Source organism: Protopterus annectens, chromosome 4.part1 (assembly GCF_019279795.1).
Source record: "Protopterus annectens isolate FY-2018-M chromosome 4.part1, PAN1.0, whole genome shotgun sequence".
NCBI lineage: Eukaryota > Metazoa > Chordata > Ceratodontiformes > Protopteridae > Protopterus > Protopterus annectens.
In genome coordinates, this window is record NC_056734.1 from 163,655,679 (window position 1) to 163,675,092 (window position 19,414).

General features: G+C 43.6%; 1 protein-coding gene across 1 annotated transcript in view; it reads right to left on the minus strand.

Moving 5' to 3' along the window:
• PRKCI (protein kinase C iota) overlaps positions 1-19,414 on the minus strand; it is a 1,721,954-nt gene that overhangs the window by 722,743 nt on the left and 979,797 nt on the right. Inside the window, exon 9 of the mRNA XM_044070065.1 lies at positions 8,278-8,454. Coding sequence (XP_043926000.1) covers positions 8,278-8,454 — 177 coding nt within the window. The remainder of the gene's footprint in view (positions 1-8,277; positions 8,455-19,414) is intronic.

The following is a 19,414-nucleotide window of genomic DNA, read 5'->3' on the forward strand; positions in this document are numbered from 1 at the left end:
TTAAAGGTGAGGGTCATTACATTACATCATGGTTTGCAGATGATTGTGCGATTTTGGCTGGTGGACCCGTGTAAGCATCTAGATAATATATTGTTGAGAATCAAAGAATTTTCTAAATGGCCAGGGCTCTATCTTAATAAATCTAAGTCATTACTATTCCTGCTCACAGATGGGGCAAAGCAGACTTGAACAGATGGCAGGAATGCCATCTCTTCATGTAGCAGAAAGGCATTTACTACCAAAATTCACATTTCTAGGTCTGTGCAGGATAGACTGTCAATTTACATCAGTTAAGAGTACAAGACATGATCTTAGGATGGAGGCATCAGTCTCTTCAGTTCTTGTCTAGAATTCAGGTTTTAAAAGTGTTCCTTCTCCTGAAATTTTTTTTGTAGTGTGATATCTTCCACATATTATTTATTGATCATTTTCTGACCAGGTTAGTCACACTAGGCTAGTAGCCTCTCTTCAGGGGAGACCCGAGGTGGTATTTAAACTGCTACGTAAAATTTGTCAAGGGCATTGAGGAACTTCCCCTACTCTTTTTGATAGGTGCAATGGGATCTTTTACATCCACCTGAGCTACCACCAACTCAGGTAGACAGGGCCTCGGTTTATTGTCTTATCTGAAGGATGGCACACTCAGGAGTGCAGCACCTCCCTTATATTGCACTGGAGTGTCAACAACTGATCTACCTGGTGTGGGAACACAACACAGCCTTTTACACCAAAGGCAAGTGTGCTACCAGTTGCGCCACTGACGCTGTTATTACGATTATGACATTACTGCTACAAAGACAATAACTAAACTGCAAAAGACACTATTCTACTATGTTAGGCAGGGTAACACACTTAGGATCTCAAGGATGATAATGTATAAAGCAGTTAAGGAAGAGGGCCTGGGCTTTTCAAACTTGTGGAAATATGGGGTAATTTCTATTAGCAGGCACTATGTGCGAGCTAGGCGGGGACTCAAACTGCTATAGTTTGCAGTGGAATTTAATTTGGTATTACAAGCTACGATGGGGAGCAGAGGCAGTTCTTTGGAAAACATGGTTTGGGATCCAGATGGATTAGAAAACTTGGTTTGAAGAGTTATACTGCCTAGCTGCAGGGAAGGAACATGATGGGATAGGTAAGATATCAACTGAATCAAGGATTTTTGGAAAATAAAAATATTAGAATAAATAAGATGTGTTGGGGTAACTGTTTTAATAGGGGTATATATTTTGTGAATGACTTCTGGGATGGAGCTACATCTGCTATTCATCCATTATAGAGTATACAAAATTAGATGCGGACAACAGGCGATCTTGCATGGTGGCAATATTTCCATATTAGGTTAGTGATGCACCATACACTGTTGGTGGTGAACAACTGGGCAGATCAACTTGTATGTAAATGTGATGGCCATGGTTCAGGGAAAGTAGTAGGTATGTCTAATCGGGTCTATATTAGATATTCGAGCGCTTAAAAGTTCGAATCACTAAAGAATGAACTTTAGTGATCGAATGCTTAAAAGTCTGAATATCTATAAAATATAAAATAAAATTAAATACACCAACTCCGAGATCACACTTCAGTGTGCTACAGCGCGGAAAGGGAAAATTTCCCATTTCCTACACTGCAGCGCGATCTTGGAGTTGGTATATTTAAGTAGCAAGGGGTGTGGGGGGTACAGGGGTGCTTGCCCCCTGCTTACACCCTTTAGTTTTTATTTTTTTTTAATTTTTATTTATATTCGAACATTTAAGCGTTCTATCACTAAAGTTCGTTCTTTAGTGATTTGAACTTTTAAGCATTCGAATATCTAATATAGACCCGTCTAATCTACAATATCTATATAATAGTGTACACGATATTAAGTCAGTTGGGGCAGTTGGCACAGTGGTTAAGGTTATAAGATGTAGTTCCTGTGGTACAGGTTTTGAGCAAGTTACTTAACATTGCTCAAGGACCGCACCTGAAAAGGGAATGTGCGTCCAGTAGGCCTACCTGGTTAACAATTGAGACTTTTTTTTTTATTTAAGTCAGATTCTATGGAACATGTGGGAAAGCATTGGGGAAAAAAAAGCTGCACTGCACATTTACAGAGAAGGAATGAAAATATATGCTCACCTGTTACAGTACCATGTCACTTGCTGAATAATTTACATATATTAAGTTGATTCATATTTGGCATACAGCACCAGCCAACTTTCAACAATCTAGGAATAGTGGAATCTGGAGGATGTTGGCACTGTGGGCTTAGACCGGCACTATAAATGCTCGCTCACACATGCGCACACACACACACACACAAGGCATGGGAGTTATAATATGGTACAACAGCTACAGCATTAGGCTGCTGAGAAAGTTAGATGTGCTACATGTGAAACCTTACCTCCAGATGGGGAATGTACATTTCTGGCTGTTGGGTATCCCCCCAATAGACCACAGTCACAGAGCTCACAATCATGGTCTGGATTCACAGAATTATGTTGATACTACTGGCCACCATACTTATATTTTAGAAGATAATTACTTCTGAGTGACAAAGCTACTTTTTCCAGATATTTCACAGCCTTAGTAATCTAGAACATATGAATGAAAAGCTCAAGAAATGTGTGGAATTTGATTCTTTCCTTTTATTTCTCTGTTCTGTTTCTCCTTGATTCACATATGTAGTCTAACTTCTGCAACAAGTGATACTACGATATACAACTAGGATTTTCATTGGATTATAGTGAGTTGAACAGAAATGTTGGTAACACTTACAAATTTTTGTATCATGTCCTCTACACCTTGTATTTCTAAAGAGCGGGTCATAAACACCCTCTCTAAGGGCAAAAACACTGCATCTATGTGACCGGATAACATCGTAGGTTGCGTCCCATGTGGGCTCAATCAAGAATTAGTAACACTACTGGGTACTCTTTTAAACCATAGTGATTTTCTGGTAGTGGGTTTTCTTGCCTCCTGCAAAACCTGAAACACATCCTTGGTATAAAGGTGTCTGAAGGGAATCAATGCCCTATCACCCACAGTGTAAGGTTCAGAATGGATAATTGGGGGTGTATGAGAGTTCCCTTCTCCTGTGTGAGTAGCCCCATCCTGAGTGGTAACCTGAGGTGATTGCCCTTGGCTAGATGATGTAGAAGAGGGAACCAGTGTTGCCTTGGCCAAAGGGGGTCACCAACAAGATTTGAGGTTGTTCCCTCTGAATCTTCAGCAGAACTTTCTCTATAAGAGGGAAGGGGGGGGGGTGCTTAAATGAACATTCCCGTCCCATGGGAAGGAAAAAGCATCCGTCTACCATGCCTCAGGGGTGAGTATCCTGGTGCAGCACGTTGGCAGTGCTGTTCATGGGGGAGGCAAACAGATCTACCTGAGGTATACCCCATTGATGGACCAGGTTCAGAAACACATACCTGTTTAACATCCATTCGTGGGACTGAGTCATGGACCTGCTTAGAGTATTGACCATCACATTCTCAGACGAGGGTATGTAGATGGCTAGAAGAGATACTTGTCTCTGTTGGGCAATCTCCCACACCTGCAGAGCCAATCTGCATAGGAGGTAGGACTTTGTGCCCCCCCCCCCCCGCACGTTGATGTAACACAGCACAGTGGTGTTGTCTGTGTACCATCTCAGCACTCCTGGGAGAATTTGAGCCTTGAAGATTTGGAGGGCAAATATTAAGGTTCTCATCTCCTTGATACTGATGTGTTCCCTCTGTTGGGAAAGGGTCCAAGTGTTCCTCACTCTCCACTCTCTTAAGGTTGCCCCTCAACCCGAATCTGAAGAATCTGTGTACAGATCCTGACTGGGGGGGGGAAGGGGTTGTAGGGGAAGACCTGAACTGGCAGAAATCTGGGTAATCCACCACTTTAGTTTCCTGGAGAGGCAGGGATGGAGGGGTACCATGAACTCCAGAGGGTGCAGGTGCTGTTTCCAGACTGTCCTTAAGTACCACTGAAAGTTCCTCATGTGTAGCCTTGCTAAGGGTACCATGACAATGATGGTGGCCATGAATCCGAGCAGCCTCAGGAACTCCATGGCCGACAAGGTTTGCAGAGAAAGAATTCACTGGAAATAAGAGGTGAGGGACAGAATCTTGTCTGGAGGAAGACAGGCCATTATCTGTCCTGTGAGAATCCTGCATCCTAAGAACACAAGATCCTGGGAAGGGGTCAGAGAGGATTTCTGAAGGTTTATGGTAAATCCCAGGTGACTCAGAAGGGAGATGGTATAGTCCAGATGCTGTTGGACCATCTGTGGAGATGAAGCCTGGTTGAGTACACCGTCCAGATAAGGAAGAATTTGATCCCCTGCAAACTGGTGAAGGCAATGACTGGGGCTACACACTTTGTGAATACTCTTGGGGCTGTAGAGAGACCAAATGGCAAAGCACAAAACTGAAAACGAGCAGAACCCACTGACAAATGGAGGAATTTCCTGAAAAGTGAATGGATAGGTATGTGCAGGTAAGCATCCTTTATAACTAAGGACACCATGAAGGCCTGAGGAAGTATCAGGGGAAGGCGAGTAGGGAGAGCAAGCATCCGGAAGGAGGGTACCTTGAGAAAGGTATTCAAAATGGGACAGATCTAATATAAGTCTCAAAGAACCTTCTTTCCTGGGGACCAGGAACATTCTGGAGTAGAATCCTTTCCTTCTTAGATGAACGGGTACCTCTTGAATAGTGCCTTGTGAGAGGAGGGCCTGCAGGATTGGAAGAAAGGAAGCCATTTGGTCTCGAGGTGGTTGAGGAATACCTCTGAAGGTTGGTTTGGATTCCCACACAATGAAATAACCTTGTTTTATGATTGAGAGGCTCCAAGAGTCCTGGGTAATCTGTTTCCAAGCAGGGAAGGATAGGGAGAGAGTGGGAGCTGGGCTTAGAGCCTGGTAGTCGCAGACTACCAGGTTTTGCTTGAAAAGGCTGCTTCTGAGCTGGTGTAGAGAGATAAGACCTGGAGGGGGTCTGCTTCCTAGAATCTTTTTTCCCTTTGGAGGGCATATGTCTGGAAGGCTTCCTCATGCAGGTTGTTCTAGCTGGACAGTTCCTCTGAAAACGTAGAACTCGGGACACAAAAATGTGCCTGAGGTTCTGCAGTTCTTTGCTCTTCTCCTGAAGGGCCTTAAAGAGCTCGGCAGTTGCTGAACCAAACACAGCCTTGTTGCCCAAAGGGTGCATCCATCAGTTTTGATTTAATGTCATCTGGGAAAGACTGCAGCCTAAACCAGGAGCATCTTCTGAAGACTGAACCTGAGGCCGCAGCTCTTGCTGAAGCCTCCACTGCATCATAACTATAAGTTATAGAGTATCTGGTAACTTGACTGCAGGAATTTAGCAGGCTAGAGATCTTAGCTTTATAGGGGGAATTAGGAAGATCACCTAAAAGTTTAACGGCATCCGTGAGAAGGGCCAAGGAGTATTTGGCCATATGAGTTTGACAGTTTACGGCTCTCACAAGTAAGGTAGCAGATGTATAGACTTTTTTGCCCAATCTTTCCATAACTCTACTTTCCTTATCTGAAGGGAGTAATGAAGTGGAGGGAAGAAGCTTAGATGTTTTATCTGCAGCCACAGAAATAGTTGCTGGATCTGCAGAAGGGGCCATGAAGAGAAATTTAGCATCTTCAGGGACTTTCTAAAATCTGTCTGGACACTTGGGTGCAGGCAGTTGGGAATCAGGAGCCTTAAAATTAGCCAGGAAGGCATCCAAAAATGCAAGATGTACAGCAGAAACCACAGACGGGTTTTGGGTTGGGTGATTCCATTTGTAAGCGGTCATAGTACCTCTTTTGGGTCTCGGTGACCTGACTGCAGTCCCATTTAAAAAAATCTTCCATTTGAACTATAGTCTTTCCAAATGTAATTTCATCCCCAGGGGATTCAGTTCCATTCGACTCCTCCTCTGGGGAAGCATACCCTAGGGGAGAAGCAATTTGGGAGGGATTCATCCTCTGAAGAATCCTCTTCCTCAGAGGAAATATCAGGCAATACTTTTCTTTGGAGTGGAGACAGAAGGGGCCTGGGCAGGAGCAAAGGCCTGATTGTAAGACTAGGAAAGCATTAAGAAGGCCTTGAGTAAAGCCCCTGCCAGTCAGGGGTTTGGTCTGACGGTACAGACTGCTGAGAAAGAGCAGTATGTTTTATTTTCTGTTGCTTCTTTTTGGGTATGTCAGCCACAGAAGTGTCTGAGATTCGATGAAAAGAGGGAGCGATGGATGTCAGGTGACATTCTACGATGTCCAAAATGACATTTTCCCAAACAATTTGGGGAAACCCCACGCGGGCCCTCGAAGATAAGCCTTGGTTCCACACCGGCACCTGAGTCGGACACCTGCAACTCCCTCTGGGATGTGCTGGTGGCCTCCTTAATGGCTTCCCCCTGGGTACCCATCAGTGGAAGGTACGTAGATTCTGACTCGGACTCCAGGCCTTCACCGGCCTCGAGAGGTACGGTCAGAATAGAGGGAGCAGTTGTAGGATCAGGCCTAGACTTTTTGGCCTTTTTCGTGGGCGGCTCCTCCAAAGCACCCGATATTGGGTCCATGTCTTTTGCTAAGCGTTTCACATGCTGATTCTCTAGATAAAGTTTTGGAGCAGCCAGACAGCTCTTAAGAGTTTTATGTACAAAAGCCTGACAGATCTCATAAGCGGTATGGTCATGGTCTTGGCCTAGATAAATCGGCAGAGCTCGTGTGAGTCTTTATGTGGAATCTGCCTTCCACACTGATACTTGCCCTTTCTACCTGACATAACCCACAACACAGTAGCAAGAAAGTAACAAAAAATCAGAATGTGGACAAGCATGAAGTCACTACTCCAAACGAGCGACAACTGGAGATGGCAGTCACACAGACGGCAGAAAAGTTCTGAGGTAGGTGCTTGCTGATGTCCACTTTATACCCAATGCCTGTTTAGAGCCGACGTTCACTGAATGATGCGGGTCGTCGCACGTACCTTCACAGTAGCATTTATGTTTTGCAGAATGGCTGGACATAAAAGTCAATCAGAGGCTGATTCCCTCAAGTTATGGAAACAGCAGCATATGAATAGAAGGACATCCTCTCTGTACTCTTCTCTCATCAGGCCAATAATTGAGTATAATGCCCCTTTTGGTATGCACCTTTCCAAGCACATGCAGCAACTGGAGAGATGAAGGTTCCTTACAAGGAAGATTCAAGATCTTCAGCCTCTCTCCTATGTGGATCGTCCAAAATCATTGTCACTTTATTCTGTTTCATACAGAATACTCAGAAGCAATCTATGCCTTGCATACAAGGCAATCTTTGACCCTACTTTACTGGAAATGCTGCATACCCACAAGTCAAACGGTACATGGGTTACTCACTCTAAAGACCTTAACCCAGTATGTGACATTAATAGAACCTCCTGGAGGGACTGATTTGTCTCCCAGAGGTTACCACCCCTTTGGAATGGACTCCCACTTCATGTCAAACAGAGCACCTCATTGGCCCTCTTTAAACGAAATATGGACGATTTGATGGGTAACCGGTAAATTCACCCCAGAGGTTCCTCCCGTGCCCCTTTTGGACAGAGACAATTGGTGCTGATCATTGAAACAAGGGTAAAACTTGGCTAGGCTTGTAAGGGCCGTAGAGCCATTAGTCTAGTAACTTCCTATGATAAGAAATTATGGCAATGTTTTATATGGTCTGTGTAACATTGTGTTGGTGTCAGTAATCTTTTATGATTGGTCTTTTGATTTTTAATTATGTGATACAGCATCTTATATATGTGAACAGTAAAGAACTGTTAGTGAAAAAGGTCTACAATATGCATTTCTAAATTGTTCAGTTACAACCAAACCTGCCGAAGGTAGTTCCACATACCCACCACTTTTCTCTGCGGGGAAAAAAAATTCCCACATTGCCAATAAGCTGACAACTCCTACATTCACAGTGTGTTATTTTGTTTTCAGGACAATGCTTTCAAAAATATGTTAGCCTCAAACTCTTGATTTATTACAGGTACACTGTTTAAAAGTACCTAGTTTCTCTATATCAGTTTTCCTGAATAATGTACACTTTATTACTGTTGATAAAAAAACAAATGAGAAAAAGTCTTCATTTCAGCCAACATTTAACCACTGTCCACATCCTATCAATTATGTAGGAAAATATTAAATATGGGTAGGTGAAACATCAACAACTGCTGCCGAACTCCCCAACTTTTTTAGATTAGAAACGAAAAGCAAAAGAACATTATACAAGACTAGAAGTCACTTACATGTTTACATGAGAGTCCAGAAATTACATACCTCATCATCATTCACCAATTCTTTTTTCACAACTTTCATTGCATAAATCCGTTCAGTCTTCTTCAGTCGAACAAGCAGCACTTTGGCATAGCTACCCCTTCCAATGACCCTAATCAGGTCAAAATCCTGCATACCCAAACTAGAAGGAACTCCTCCGCTCTCTCTCACATTCAGTGCCTATTTCATAAGAAAAGAGATGAAAGCAAAAGCAAGATTGAGTGAGTTAACATATTAACATCAAATGATCCCAGCATCTCAACAGTGAAGAGTTTCCCAAAATTACTTGTATTCAGAACTTCTCAACATGGTACATTCCTCTAAAACATCAGGCATCAGGTCACACATTCAATACTCTATTCTCCATGTTGAAAAATTTTACTTATTCCACTACAAACTGTAAAGAACAGGTTTCTGACAGAAGAAATTTAGTAAGTGCGAGTGCACGGTCTTCACTCCAGTGAAATGAATGCTACTTATTTTGCATTTTGATAACTCTGTGATATTCCATTAACAAGTTCTATTTGAGAATCATTAATAAGCAGGTATGGCAAATAGGTAATTAAATAGAGCAAACAGAAAAGCCTTTGTCACTAAAATGGGACAAACTGTATTGACCTCTTGACTTTTAGGAAGAGAATGTTTGAGAGAAAACCTCAAAAAGCTATGTTCACCCTGTACTTCTCTGAAGTCCAGGCCAACACAAAGGGACTCTAGCTGACAAAGTTCGCAGACAATTGCAAGTTGGGAGCTATTAACTCCCAAAGTGATGCTGACATCCTACAGAAAGGTCTCACTGAGACCAATGACTGGTGTCAGAACCAAGGCCTTAAGCTCAATGACAAAAAATGTGTCGTCATCCCCTTTGGGAAAAACCTGGTTCCTATGAATTACCACATCGATGGTAGTCCACTGAACACAGAAGGCGTTATGAGAGATCTGGGAACACAGGTTGACAGCAAGGTCTCTTTTGACCACCCAGGCTCACCAAAACTCTGCTACACTTTGCTATGAGGGAAAGGTTAGTTTGCTTTTTTATTTGTTGCATTACTTTACTGCCTTTTTCTATTTTGAATGCTGTGATTTGTTTTATTTACCTTGTGCTTTACTTGTATTCTGCTTTTAACTGCATATTAAAACATGAAAAGAGACCACAGCTCTCTCTCTTGTGAGTCAGGCAGAAATGTTTTCCCCCACTCTCCCACCCGGTTACAGTAGTGTTCTTAAACACCACTGTCTTTCTAGTTGCCTTCCCCTTATGTTAATTTGACCATAAATCTCATTTCCTCTCTGTTTTTACTGGCTTATGTGAGTAAGCACAAAACTACCATTTTGTGAAATCACTGCCCCTTCAATTATTTAAATTGATTGGCCATCCTACTGTATTCCATAGTACCAGAATATAAAAGTGACCACCCCCCTTTCAATCTATCTTGCTGTTTTAAAAACAGTGACTCTCCACTAAAACCTAACCATTTAGACAGGTAAAACTTAAGAAGTTACCTACTTTCACATCCAACTCCTCTAGTGCACACTGCAGTGTTTCGGATAAACCATTTTTTTTTTCATCTTACCTTTAAACATTCCTGTGACTAGCACTTGCTTTAAAACCTGCTGGAAAGCACTAGGAAGTCTTAAACTGATACAAGCACTCAACTCTCCTTGTTAATAAGGAGAAATTAATCATAGGCACTAAACAGCCTATAATTGCAAAGTACCTTGCTAAGGTAAGGGAAAACAGCTCTTGTACTTTACAAAAAAAAAAAAAAAGCATCAAACCAGGCATGTCCAAAGGTCAGCTTCCGGTGATTTCTCCTGTCCACCTGGTGAATCTTGGCATACTGGGGCAATGCAGCAACTGCCTCATGTACACAGACAACCCTCTCCTCTTACCACCTAGCACTACAACCTGCGAGAGATGCACTTACATAGCCAAACTGGAAGCAAAGCTCTCTCCACCCAAGATTGTTCTAAACAGTCAAGAGGAGAAGGTCAACAACAGCACTACACCTCAAGCAACACACAGCCCTTCTAAACCCACACCACCAACACCCACACATAGCAACACTAAACCCACATATGTGGAGGCCCTTAACAGTAACCTGCCCAAGCAACAAGGACCTCTGAAGCTGAAACACAACCAAACACCAATAACAACCAAAGTGTCACACAGCTCACAACACCAGTGTGCCACCCAACAACAGCCCCTAAGGCAAGACAACATACCCAACACTTAAGTCATAGGTGACTCTACAGTCAGGCACACTGATGTCCCACTCACCAGGCTGAACAAGGAGAAAATTACAGTCAGCTGCCTGAGTGCCAGGATCCACCACATAACGCATGCACTCAAGTCACTCCACAACAAGTACAAATATGACTATGTCATTGTCCATGTTGGAGTGAATGACTTGAGACGTACCTCCCTGGACTACATGAAGAGACATGGAAGAGCTCTCAGATCATGTGGCCCAGACAGGTATGACCCTAGCACTGAGTAGCATCCTGCCTTTGCCCAGAATGATACCACAGTATAAGGACAAAATGACTGACTTCAACAATTGGCTAAGCTTCTGGTGTCATTCAAAGGGGATCCAGCATTTGTCTGCCTGGGATGACATGATCGACAGACCATGATGCTTTGCCAGAGATGGTCTGCACCTGACGCCTCTGGGATTCAGGTTACAGGCTAAGGCTGTTGCCAACCCTACAGTGCCTTTTTTAGGCAAAGTTCAAAGGATAAAACCATCACCGTAACAGGTACAAGCATGCAAAATCTGAAGGTAATGCTACTCAATGCTAGAAGTCTAAACCTCAAAATGCACTCTCTCGAGGCACTCCTAAATATGGAGAACATCGATATCTGTGCAGTAACTGAGATCTGGTTCAAGGTTCCAGAGAGCACCCCGTCAATACCAGGCTACAACTCTTATCACACTTTTCGACCACCAAACCAGGACCGAAACACTAAAGGTGGAGGAGTGTCCATATTCACCAATGATATTCCAAACATCAGGTTAGTTGCCCAACACAATGCGTCTGAAATTCTCCAGGCGCAACTAACACTAGGTAAGACTGCAATCTAAATTGTAGCTTTCTACAGATCCCCCACTATGCCCCAAGATTCTCACTACACCTTTCTAAACATACTAGAAAATATTAAGAGAAAACCAAACACCCTAATACTGGGCGATTTCAACTACCCTGCCACTAACTGGGAAAACTACTCGTATACCAACACCTTTGCCCAACGGTTCTTGGAATTCATGAATTCCAACGCCCTGGATCAACTAAAGCTTAATCCCACCAGGGGCTCCAATATCCTAGACCTGGTCATTACCAACATGGGAAATTGATGTGCCACACCTATGGTAACCCCCTCGTTGGTCAGGTCTGACCATAAGCTAATCACCCTTGACATCCACATCCCACCCCCCAGTAAGGCAACCTCGGTAAAAAAAAACTTCTCCAAAGCCAACTTCATGCTACTCAAGTCAGAAGTGACAAACTTCATGACACCCATGCAGACAGGAAGTGAAAGTTTGACTGCTGAATCCTGCACTATGGCACTGTACGAACACATCCACTCGTGTATGAATCGTGCCATCCTGAATAGAACCAAGATGCTCACCTCCAAAAAAATGAAGCCAATCTGGTGGTCCCTTGCCATAAACAAATTTACAACAAAAGGAAGAAACTGTTGCAGAAAAGAGGAAAATTCCAGGATGCAAAAAACTCCCAGCCTCAGTAAGAAGCTGAGATCCCTCATAAAATTCTCCAAAGCTAGTTACGAAAATAAAATTGCCAAAGATTCCAAAGACAACCACAAGGCATTCTATAGTTATGTCAAGAATCTAAATGGCAAAGCTCAGATCTGCTCTGAGCTACAACAGAATGGCATTAAATATACTGATCCGAAGGATATTGCCAATATCCTGGCAGATCGATTTAGTGCAAACCTCACCCCCCTAAAGGGCCCATCTCGATACTGGAAGTAAATTCCGTTAATAATGGTCACACAGGTAAAAAAAAAATGTGCTCTCCAAAGCTAAGAATACAGCATCCATGGGACCAGATGACATCCCGGGCTGTGTACTACATGAACAACAAAATGAACTGGCAACCTCACTTAAGTGTCTTGTTTAATCATAGCCTCACCTCAGGCTTCGTGCCCACTGAGTGGCACACAGCTACAGTTATCCTACTCCACAAGGGGGATCCACCTTGGATCCCGGGAACTACCGCCCCATCAGTCTGACGAGCCTGATCTGCAAGGCCATGGAACGTATTATCATGGAACTTATAAACAAAGAAATTGGCAACCTTCAAACAATGGACCCCACCCAGTTTGAGTTCACGAAGGGCCTATCTTGTCTCCTGAACCTGACTGACTTCTTTGAATCACTCTCCAGAGCCATGGACGAGGGTAAGGAGGTCCACACAGCCTAACTAGACCTCGCCAAGGCCTTTGACACCATTCCCCACTCTGGAATCATAGACAGGCTTACTAAGCTGGGCATTAATCCCTACGTCACTCAATGGGTTGCCAACTGGCTTACTGACAGAACCCAAACTGTAAAAGTAGCCAACTCCAAATCCAGCTCCAGACAAGTGGAGTACCTCAGGGTTCAGTCCTGGGACCACTCTTGTTTGGCATCTACTTCTCTGAAGTACAGGCCAACACTAGGGGACTCTAGCTAACAAAGTTCGCAGATGACTGCAAACTGGGAGCCATTATTGAATCCACAAATTATGTGGATACTCTACAAAAGGGCCTTATAGAAACCGATGCTTGGTGCCAGAGCCATGGGCTCATGCTCAATGCCAAGAAATGTATAGTTATCCCCTTTGGGAAAAAACATGTACCCATGAATTACCACATAAGTGGCAGTACACTAAACATCGAAAGTGTGATGGGAGACAGGTGGGCAGTGGTCTCACCTTCGATAACCACATCGCCATAACAGTCAGGAAATCTTTCTATGTGGCACACCTCATCACTAAGGGCTTTTCATCCAGAAAAAAAGAGGTCATTATCCCACTGTACTCATCCCTCATTAGACCCATTCTAGAATACAACAGCCGTTTGGTATGTACCTCTCAAGACATCTGCAACAGCTGGAAAGTCCACAGAAATACCTCACTAAAAGAATCACAGGCCTAAAGCAGATGCCCTACGCTGAACGCCTTAAACTCCAGCTATACTCTGTTGCATATCGTCTACTCAGAGGCAATCTCTGCTTAACATACAAGGCCATGTCAAACCCAGAGCTGTTGGACATGCTACACTTAAAGAAATCCCAATCCCTCAGAGAGACACGCTCCAGGGATCTAAACCTTTTCATCACAATAAACAAAACATGCTGGAGGGATAGGTTCCTGACCCAGAGACTCCCCAGACTCTGGAATAGACTGCCCATACATGTCAAGCAGAGCGCCTCTTTGGCCCTCTTCAAAAGGAACCTTGATGAGTGGATGGGAGAATGGAAATTCACCCCGGGGATCACATCAGTCGCCCTGCTAGACAGGGATCCAGGGAAGTAAATAGTGTGGAAAGAAATAGCCAGGGAATTGTTATGGCTAGGCTTGTACAGGCCCTAGGGCCGATAGCCTAGTACCAACCTATGAACCTATAATAATGACATCGCCACAACAGTCAGGAAATCCTTCTATGTGGCACACCTCATCACTAAGGACTTTTCATCCAGAAAAAAGGAGGTCATTGTCCCACTGTAATCATCCCTCATTAGACCCATTACAGAATACAACGCCCAGTTTGGTATGTACCTCTCAAGACATCTGCAACAACTGGAAAGTCTGCAGAAATACCTCACTAAAAGAATCACAGGCCTAAAGCAGATGCCCTGTGCTGACCATCTAAAAAAACTCCACCTATACTCTGTCGCACATAGTCTACTCAGAGGTGATCTCTGCGTAACATACAAGGCCATGTCAAACCCAGAGATGTTGGACATGCTACACTTAAAGAAATCCCAATCCCTCAGAGACACATGCTCCAGGGATTTAAAGCTTGTCATCACAATGAACAAAACATGCTGGAGGGATAGGTTCCTGACCCAGAGACTCCCCATACTCTGGAATACACTGCCCATACATGTCAAGCAGAGCGCCTCTTTGGCCCTCTTCAAAAGGAACTTTGATGTTTGGATGGGAGATAGGAAATTCACCCCAGGGATCACATCCGTCACCCTGTTATACAGGGGTCAAGGGAAGTAAATACTGCGGGAAGAAATAGCCAGGGAATTGTTATGGCTAGGCTTGTATAGGCCCTAGGGCAGATTAGCCTAGTACCAACCTATGACCACATTGCCACTGTGGTCAGAAAGTCCTTCTATGTGGCACATCTCATTATTAAGGGTTTTGCATCCAAGAAGAAAGAGGTCATTGTCTCCCTCTACACTGTCCCCATTAGGCCAGTCATCGAGTACAATGCCCCATTTGGCATGTACCTCACTAGACACCCTCAACAACTGGAGAGGCCACAAAAGTACCTCACAAAGAGGATCCTAGGCCTTAAACACATGTCCTATATGGACAAACTTAAAAAAAAAGCTCCAACTATTCTCTGTCTCATATTGCCTACTTAGAGGTGATCTCTGCTTGACTTACAAAGCCATGTCTGACCCAGCTCTGTTAGAAACTCTACATCTAAAGAAATCCCAATCCCACCGGACTACACGCTCCAGAGACCTAGACATCATTACCACAATCAACAGAAAGTGCTGGAGGGATAGATTCATAACACAGAGACTGCCCATGCTAGAGCACCTCACTGGCTCTCTTCAAGAGAGATCTTGATGAGTGGATGGGAAATAGAAAATTCACACCTGAGATCACTCCAGTGGCTCTACTCGACAAAGGCACTGGGAACTAAGGTTGGGTGGCACGATGCTAGGCTTGTAAAGAGTCCAGGGCCATTAGCCTAGAACACACCAATGAACCTATAGTAAAACATAACAGTAATATCCAATTAGAAATGAGAATAAAATACTGAAAATATGGCTGAATGACAAAAAACTAGGACTGAGCCACAGGTTGAGAAGCTTTAGAAAAATTAACAATGAATCAAGAATTGTATGTCTTTGTAGCTTATTTCTCAGCGTTACTAACACTATCACTTGTGAATACTCAATTTCAAAAAATAAAAATACAGTCATGATGGCTTGTAAAAGAATCATCAGTATGAAAAATTTCATTAAAACAGGATCATAATCAGGTTGCTGATAATTCATTTATTAATATAGTTGAGAAATTCATTTACAGAGCACAAAGTACAGTTTTGTACCTACCATAAATGTAGATGTTCGAGTGTTCACACTGCTGCAGTCATTACACTTGGGTTATCCTGCCGTCAGCCGGTCCCGCAGTCGGCCAGAGTTCCAAAGTCTTGGTCCGGCGTCAGTTGCTGTCACTTCTTCCCTGACGTCAGTGCGCCAGGGGTATATAAGATGCATCAGACACCATTTTCTTCAGTTTTTCTTGCTCCAGATGTCAGGTGCCCCAGATGTCAGGTGCCCCCAAGTAGGTAGGCAATACATATTGCTAATAAAAAATATACATATAAAATAAAAATACTTTTGGTTACAAGCAAATACACCACAAAGGTTGTATAGGACAGAAAGGTATAGATACGTCCAGCTAGTTCAGACGGGATGGAGGGAGGGTAACCTGGACTGCAGCAGTGTGAACACTCTAACATCTACATTTACGGTAGGTACAAAACTGTACTATGTTCATCATTTAACACTGCTGCAGTCATTACACTTGGGTAGAATCCCAAAGCTAAGGTTGGGTGGCTGGTCTATAAAGAGTTAGGATTGGCTATGAGGCCCTGCAGAACTGCAGTGGCAAATCCTGCTCTGGATTTAGAGTAAAGAGGCAGGTGGTAATGCTTGGTAAAGGTGTGCACTGAACTCCAAGTTGCAGCCTCCAAAATTTCCTTGGTAGGTACTCCTCTGAGAAAGGCTGCTGAAGTGGCTGTTGCCCTGGTGGAATGTGGCCTAATGTTATTTGGGACTGATTTTCCATGCTGTGTGTAGCAGTAATGAATACAGTATCCTATTCCATTTGGATATAGTCTGCTTTGAGATAGCCTTGCCCTGTGATCCTGCAGCATATGCTACAAACAGTTGCTCAGTTTTCCTGAAAGCTTTTTTGTCCAAGTAGAAGCGTAGCTGCCTGTGTATGTCCAAAGAATGCAGAAGCTTCTCCCCTTTATTCTGGGGGTTTGGATAAAAAGTTGGCAAATAGATGGTTTGGTTAAGAGCCACACTAGATACCACCTTTGGCATAAAGGTAGGGTTTGTCCTTAAAGAAACCCTGTCCTGATGACAAATTATAAAAGGTTCCACTGCCATTAATGCCTGCAGCTCTGAGACTCTTCGTGCTGAAGTTACTGCCAGGAGCAGAGCTGTTTTCCATGATAAAAATTTTAGATCGGCTGTATTGGCTGGCTCAAAAGGTGGCAGGGTCAGTTTTTCCAAAATGAAATTGAGGTCCCAAGTTGGTGTTGGTGCTCTCCGGGGCGGTCTTATGTTTTTAGCCTCACTGAGGTACTGCTTTAGCAAGGGATGAGAGAATAAAGGAGGATCCATGTTGTAATGTGCTGAAATGGCAGAGGCGGGGATCTTAACTGATGAGAAGGATAGGCCTCTGTCCAGCATCTCAGTTAAGTATTGTAAAATCTGAGGAATGTTTGGAACAATAGGGTCAAGGCTTTGAGCCTGGTTCCAGGTGCAGAATCTCTTCCATTTTTCTGAGTAAGCTTTCCTGGTGCTAGGCCTCCTGGCCTCCAAAATGACATCCATAACAGCTTTAGAGAGGTGTTGCCTGTTTGACTAATGAATCTGCCATGCAGCCAGGTTTAGGGTTTTGAGCTGACCGTGCATGATCTGATTGTTTTTTTGAGTCAGAAGGTGTGGAATTTGAGGCAAAATCCATGGTGGGCCTTGAGCTAAGTTTCTTAAGATAGGGTACCAGTGCTGGCGTGGCCAGTCTGGAGCAATCAGGATCATCTGTGGTTTTTCTTGTCTGGCTTTTAGGAGTACCTTTGAAAGGAGAGGCAGTGGCGGGAAGGCATAAACTTTTAGGTTTTTCGAGCTGAACAAAAGAGCATCCGCTTTCCATGCTTGTTTGTGATAAGTCCTTGTGCAGAATCTTTGTAGTTGGCAATTCAGTCGGGAGGCAAAAAGATCTATGTCTGGGCATCCCCATTTTTGCGTTACCATGCTGAAGATTTGTGGATTCAATTTCCATTTGTGAGGGTCCATGATATTTCTGCTTAGATCGTCTGCCAGAGTATTTTTCTTTCCTGGCAGGAATTGTGGTTACAGGTGAACTTGATACGTTAGAGCTGTGTTCCACAAGGTCATGGCTTGCCTGCATAGGGGATAAGAATGACTGCCCCCTTGCTTGTTTATGTACCACATTACTGTGGTGTTGTCTGTCTTTAATAATAATTGTCCTGGATGCAGAAGGTCCTTGAAAGCTGTTAGGGCATTTTGAACAGCCAACATCTCTTTTTGATTGATGTGAAGATGCATCTGGTCTGTGGTCCACTTGCCCTGAATGCATTTTCTTGCCATGTGTGCTCCCCAGGCGTAATCCGAAGCATCTGTTGTTAGAGTCTGCCTGGCTGTGGGTAGGGTAAAAGGCTGACCCTTGTTTGGGTGACATGCCTGTGCCCACCATCGAAACTCCTGTTGTAGGCAGGGAATCATTGGTATTACTGCTTCTAAACTGTGAGAGTGTTGAGTCCAAACAATTTTTAGGTACCATTGTAATTTCCTCATATGCAGTCTGGCATATGGTATTAGTAGTATGCAGGATGCCATGAATCCCAGGGCCTGCAGAATGTTTCTTGCAGGGAGATGGGACTTTTTTGCCAGTAATTGAAAATATTGAGTTAGTTGAACTTGTTTGTCTGGCGTGAGGTAAGCCATCTGGGCTGTTGTATTTAAGCTGGCACCCAGGAATATAATCTGTTGTGAGGGCACTAGTTTTGACTTTTGTTCTTTTACTGTGTACCCCAGAGAAATTAGCAACCTTTTTACAAACGCCAGATGCTGTAGAAGAATGTCCTTTGTCTCTGCTTGAATGAGGCAGTCATCCAGGTATGGATATATCTGAATTCCTTTTTGTCTGCAAAATGCAATTACTGGTGCCAGGCACTTTGTGAAGACCCTGGGCGCAGTAGATAAGCCAAAGAGCAGTGCAGATAATTGGTAGTGCATTGTACCAGCTTTGAATCTGAGGTATCTTCTGCAATTTTGTCTGATAGGGACATGCAGGTATGCCTCTTTGAGGTCCAGAGTAACAAGCCAAGCCTTCTTGCCCAGCATGGGTAGAAGCTGCTGTAATGTCAACATTTTGAATTTCGGAATATCCAGGTAAGTATTTAGAATTGAAAGGTCTAGTATGGGTCTCCAGGCTTGTCCTTTCTGGGGACCAAGAAGAGTCTTGAGTAAAATCCTTGTCTTTGTTCCTGTTGTGGTACTTTTTGAATAGCTCTCATGTCCATGAGGGCTGACATTTGTTTTTGTGCCTCTGCCCATTGATTCTGTGGCAGGTCTGGCATTCATTTTAGCCTTGGTAAAGTAAGAAAGTGGAATCTGTAACCTTGAGACAATATTCAGAACCCATTTGTCTTGGGTGATTGCTTGCCAGTTTTGAGAAAAAAGTGCTAGTTTTCCCCCTAAGGGGGCTTCCAAAAGGGAAGTGCTTAGCATACGAAGGGGAAAGTCATTGTGACCGTTTCCTGTAAGGTTGAGACTTGCCCTCACCTCCTTTTGGGGTTGAGGTGCCCCACTGTCATTGTCTGTCTGAGCCTTGGGGTTGAGATCTGCCCCTTGGACGTCTGTATCTGCCTCTCTGTGGCCTGTTGGACACTGGAAAGGACCAATTCTTTGTTGGTCAATTTCTGCTAAATCGAGGTGGTTGTACCTGTAAGAAATCCTTGACTGTTTGCATAGATTTAGCTTTATCCTCCATTTTCTTTAACACCTCTTCTGCCTTAACACCAAACAAGGTATCATGCTGTAAAGGAGCATCCAATAATTTTGCCTTAACATGATCAGGTAAACTCTGTTCTTTTAACCAAGCATGTCTTCAAACATAACGT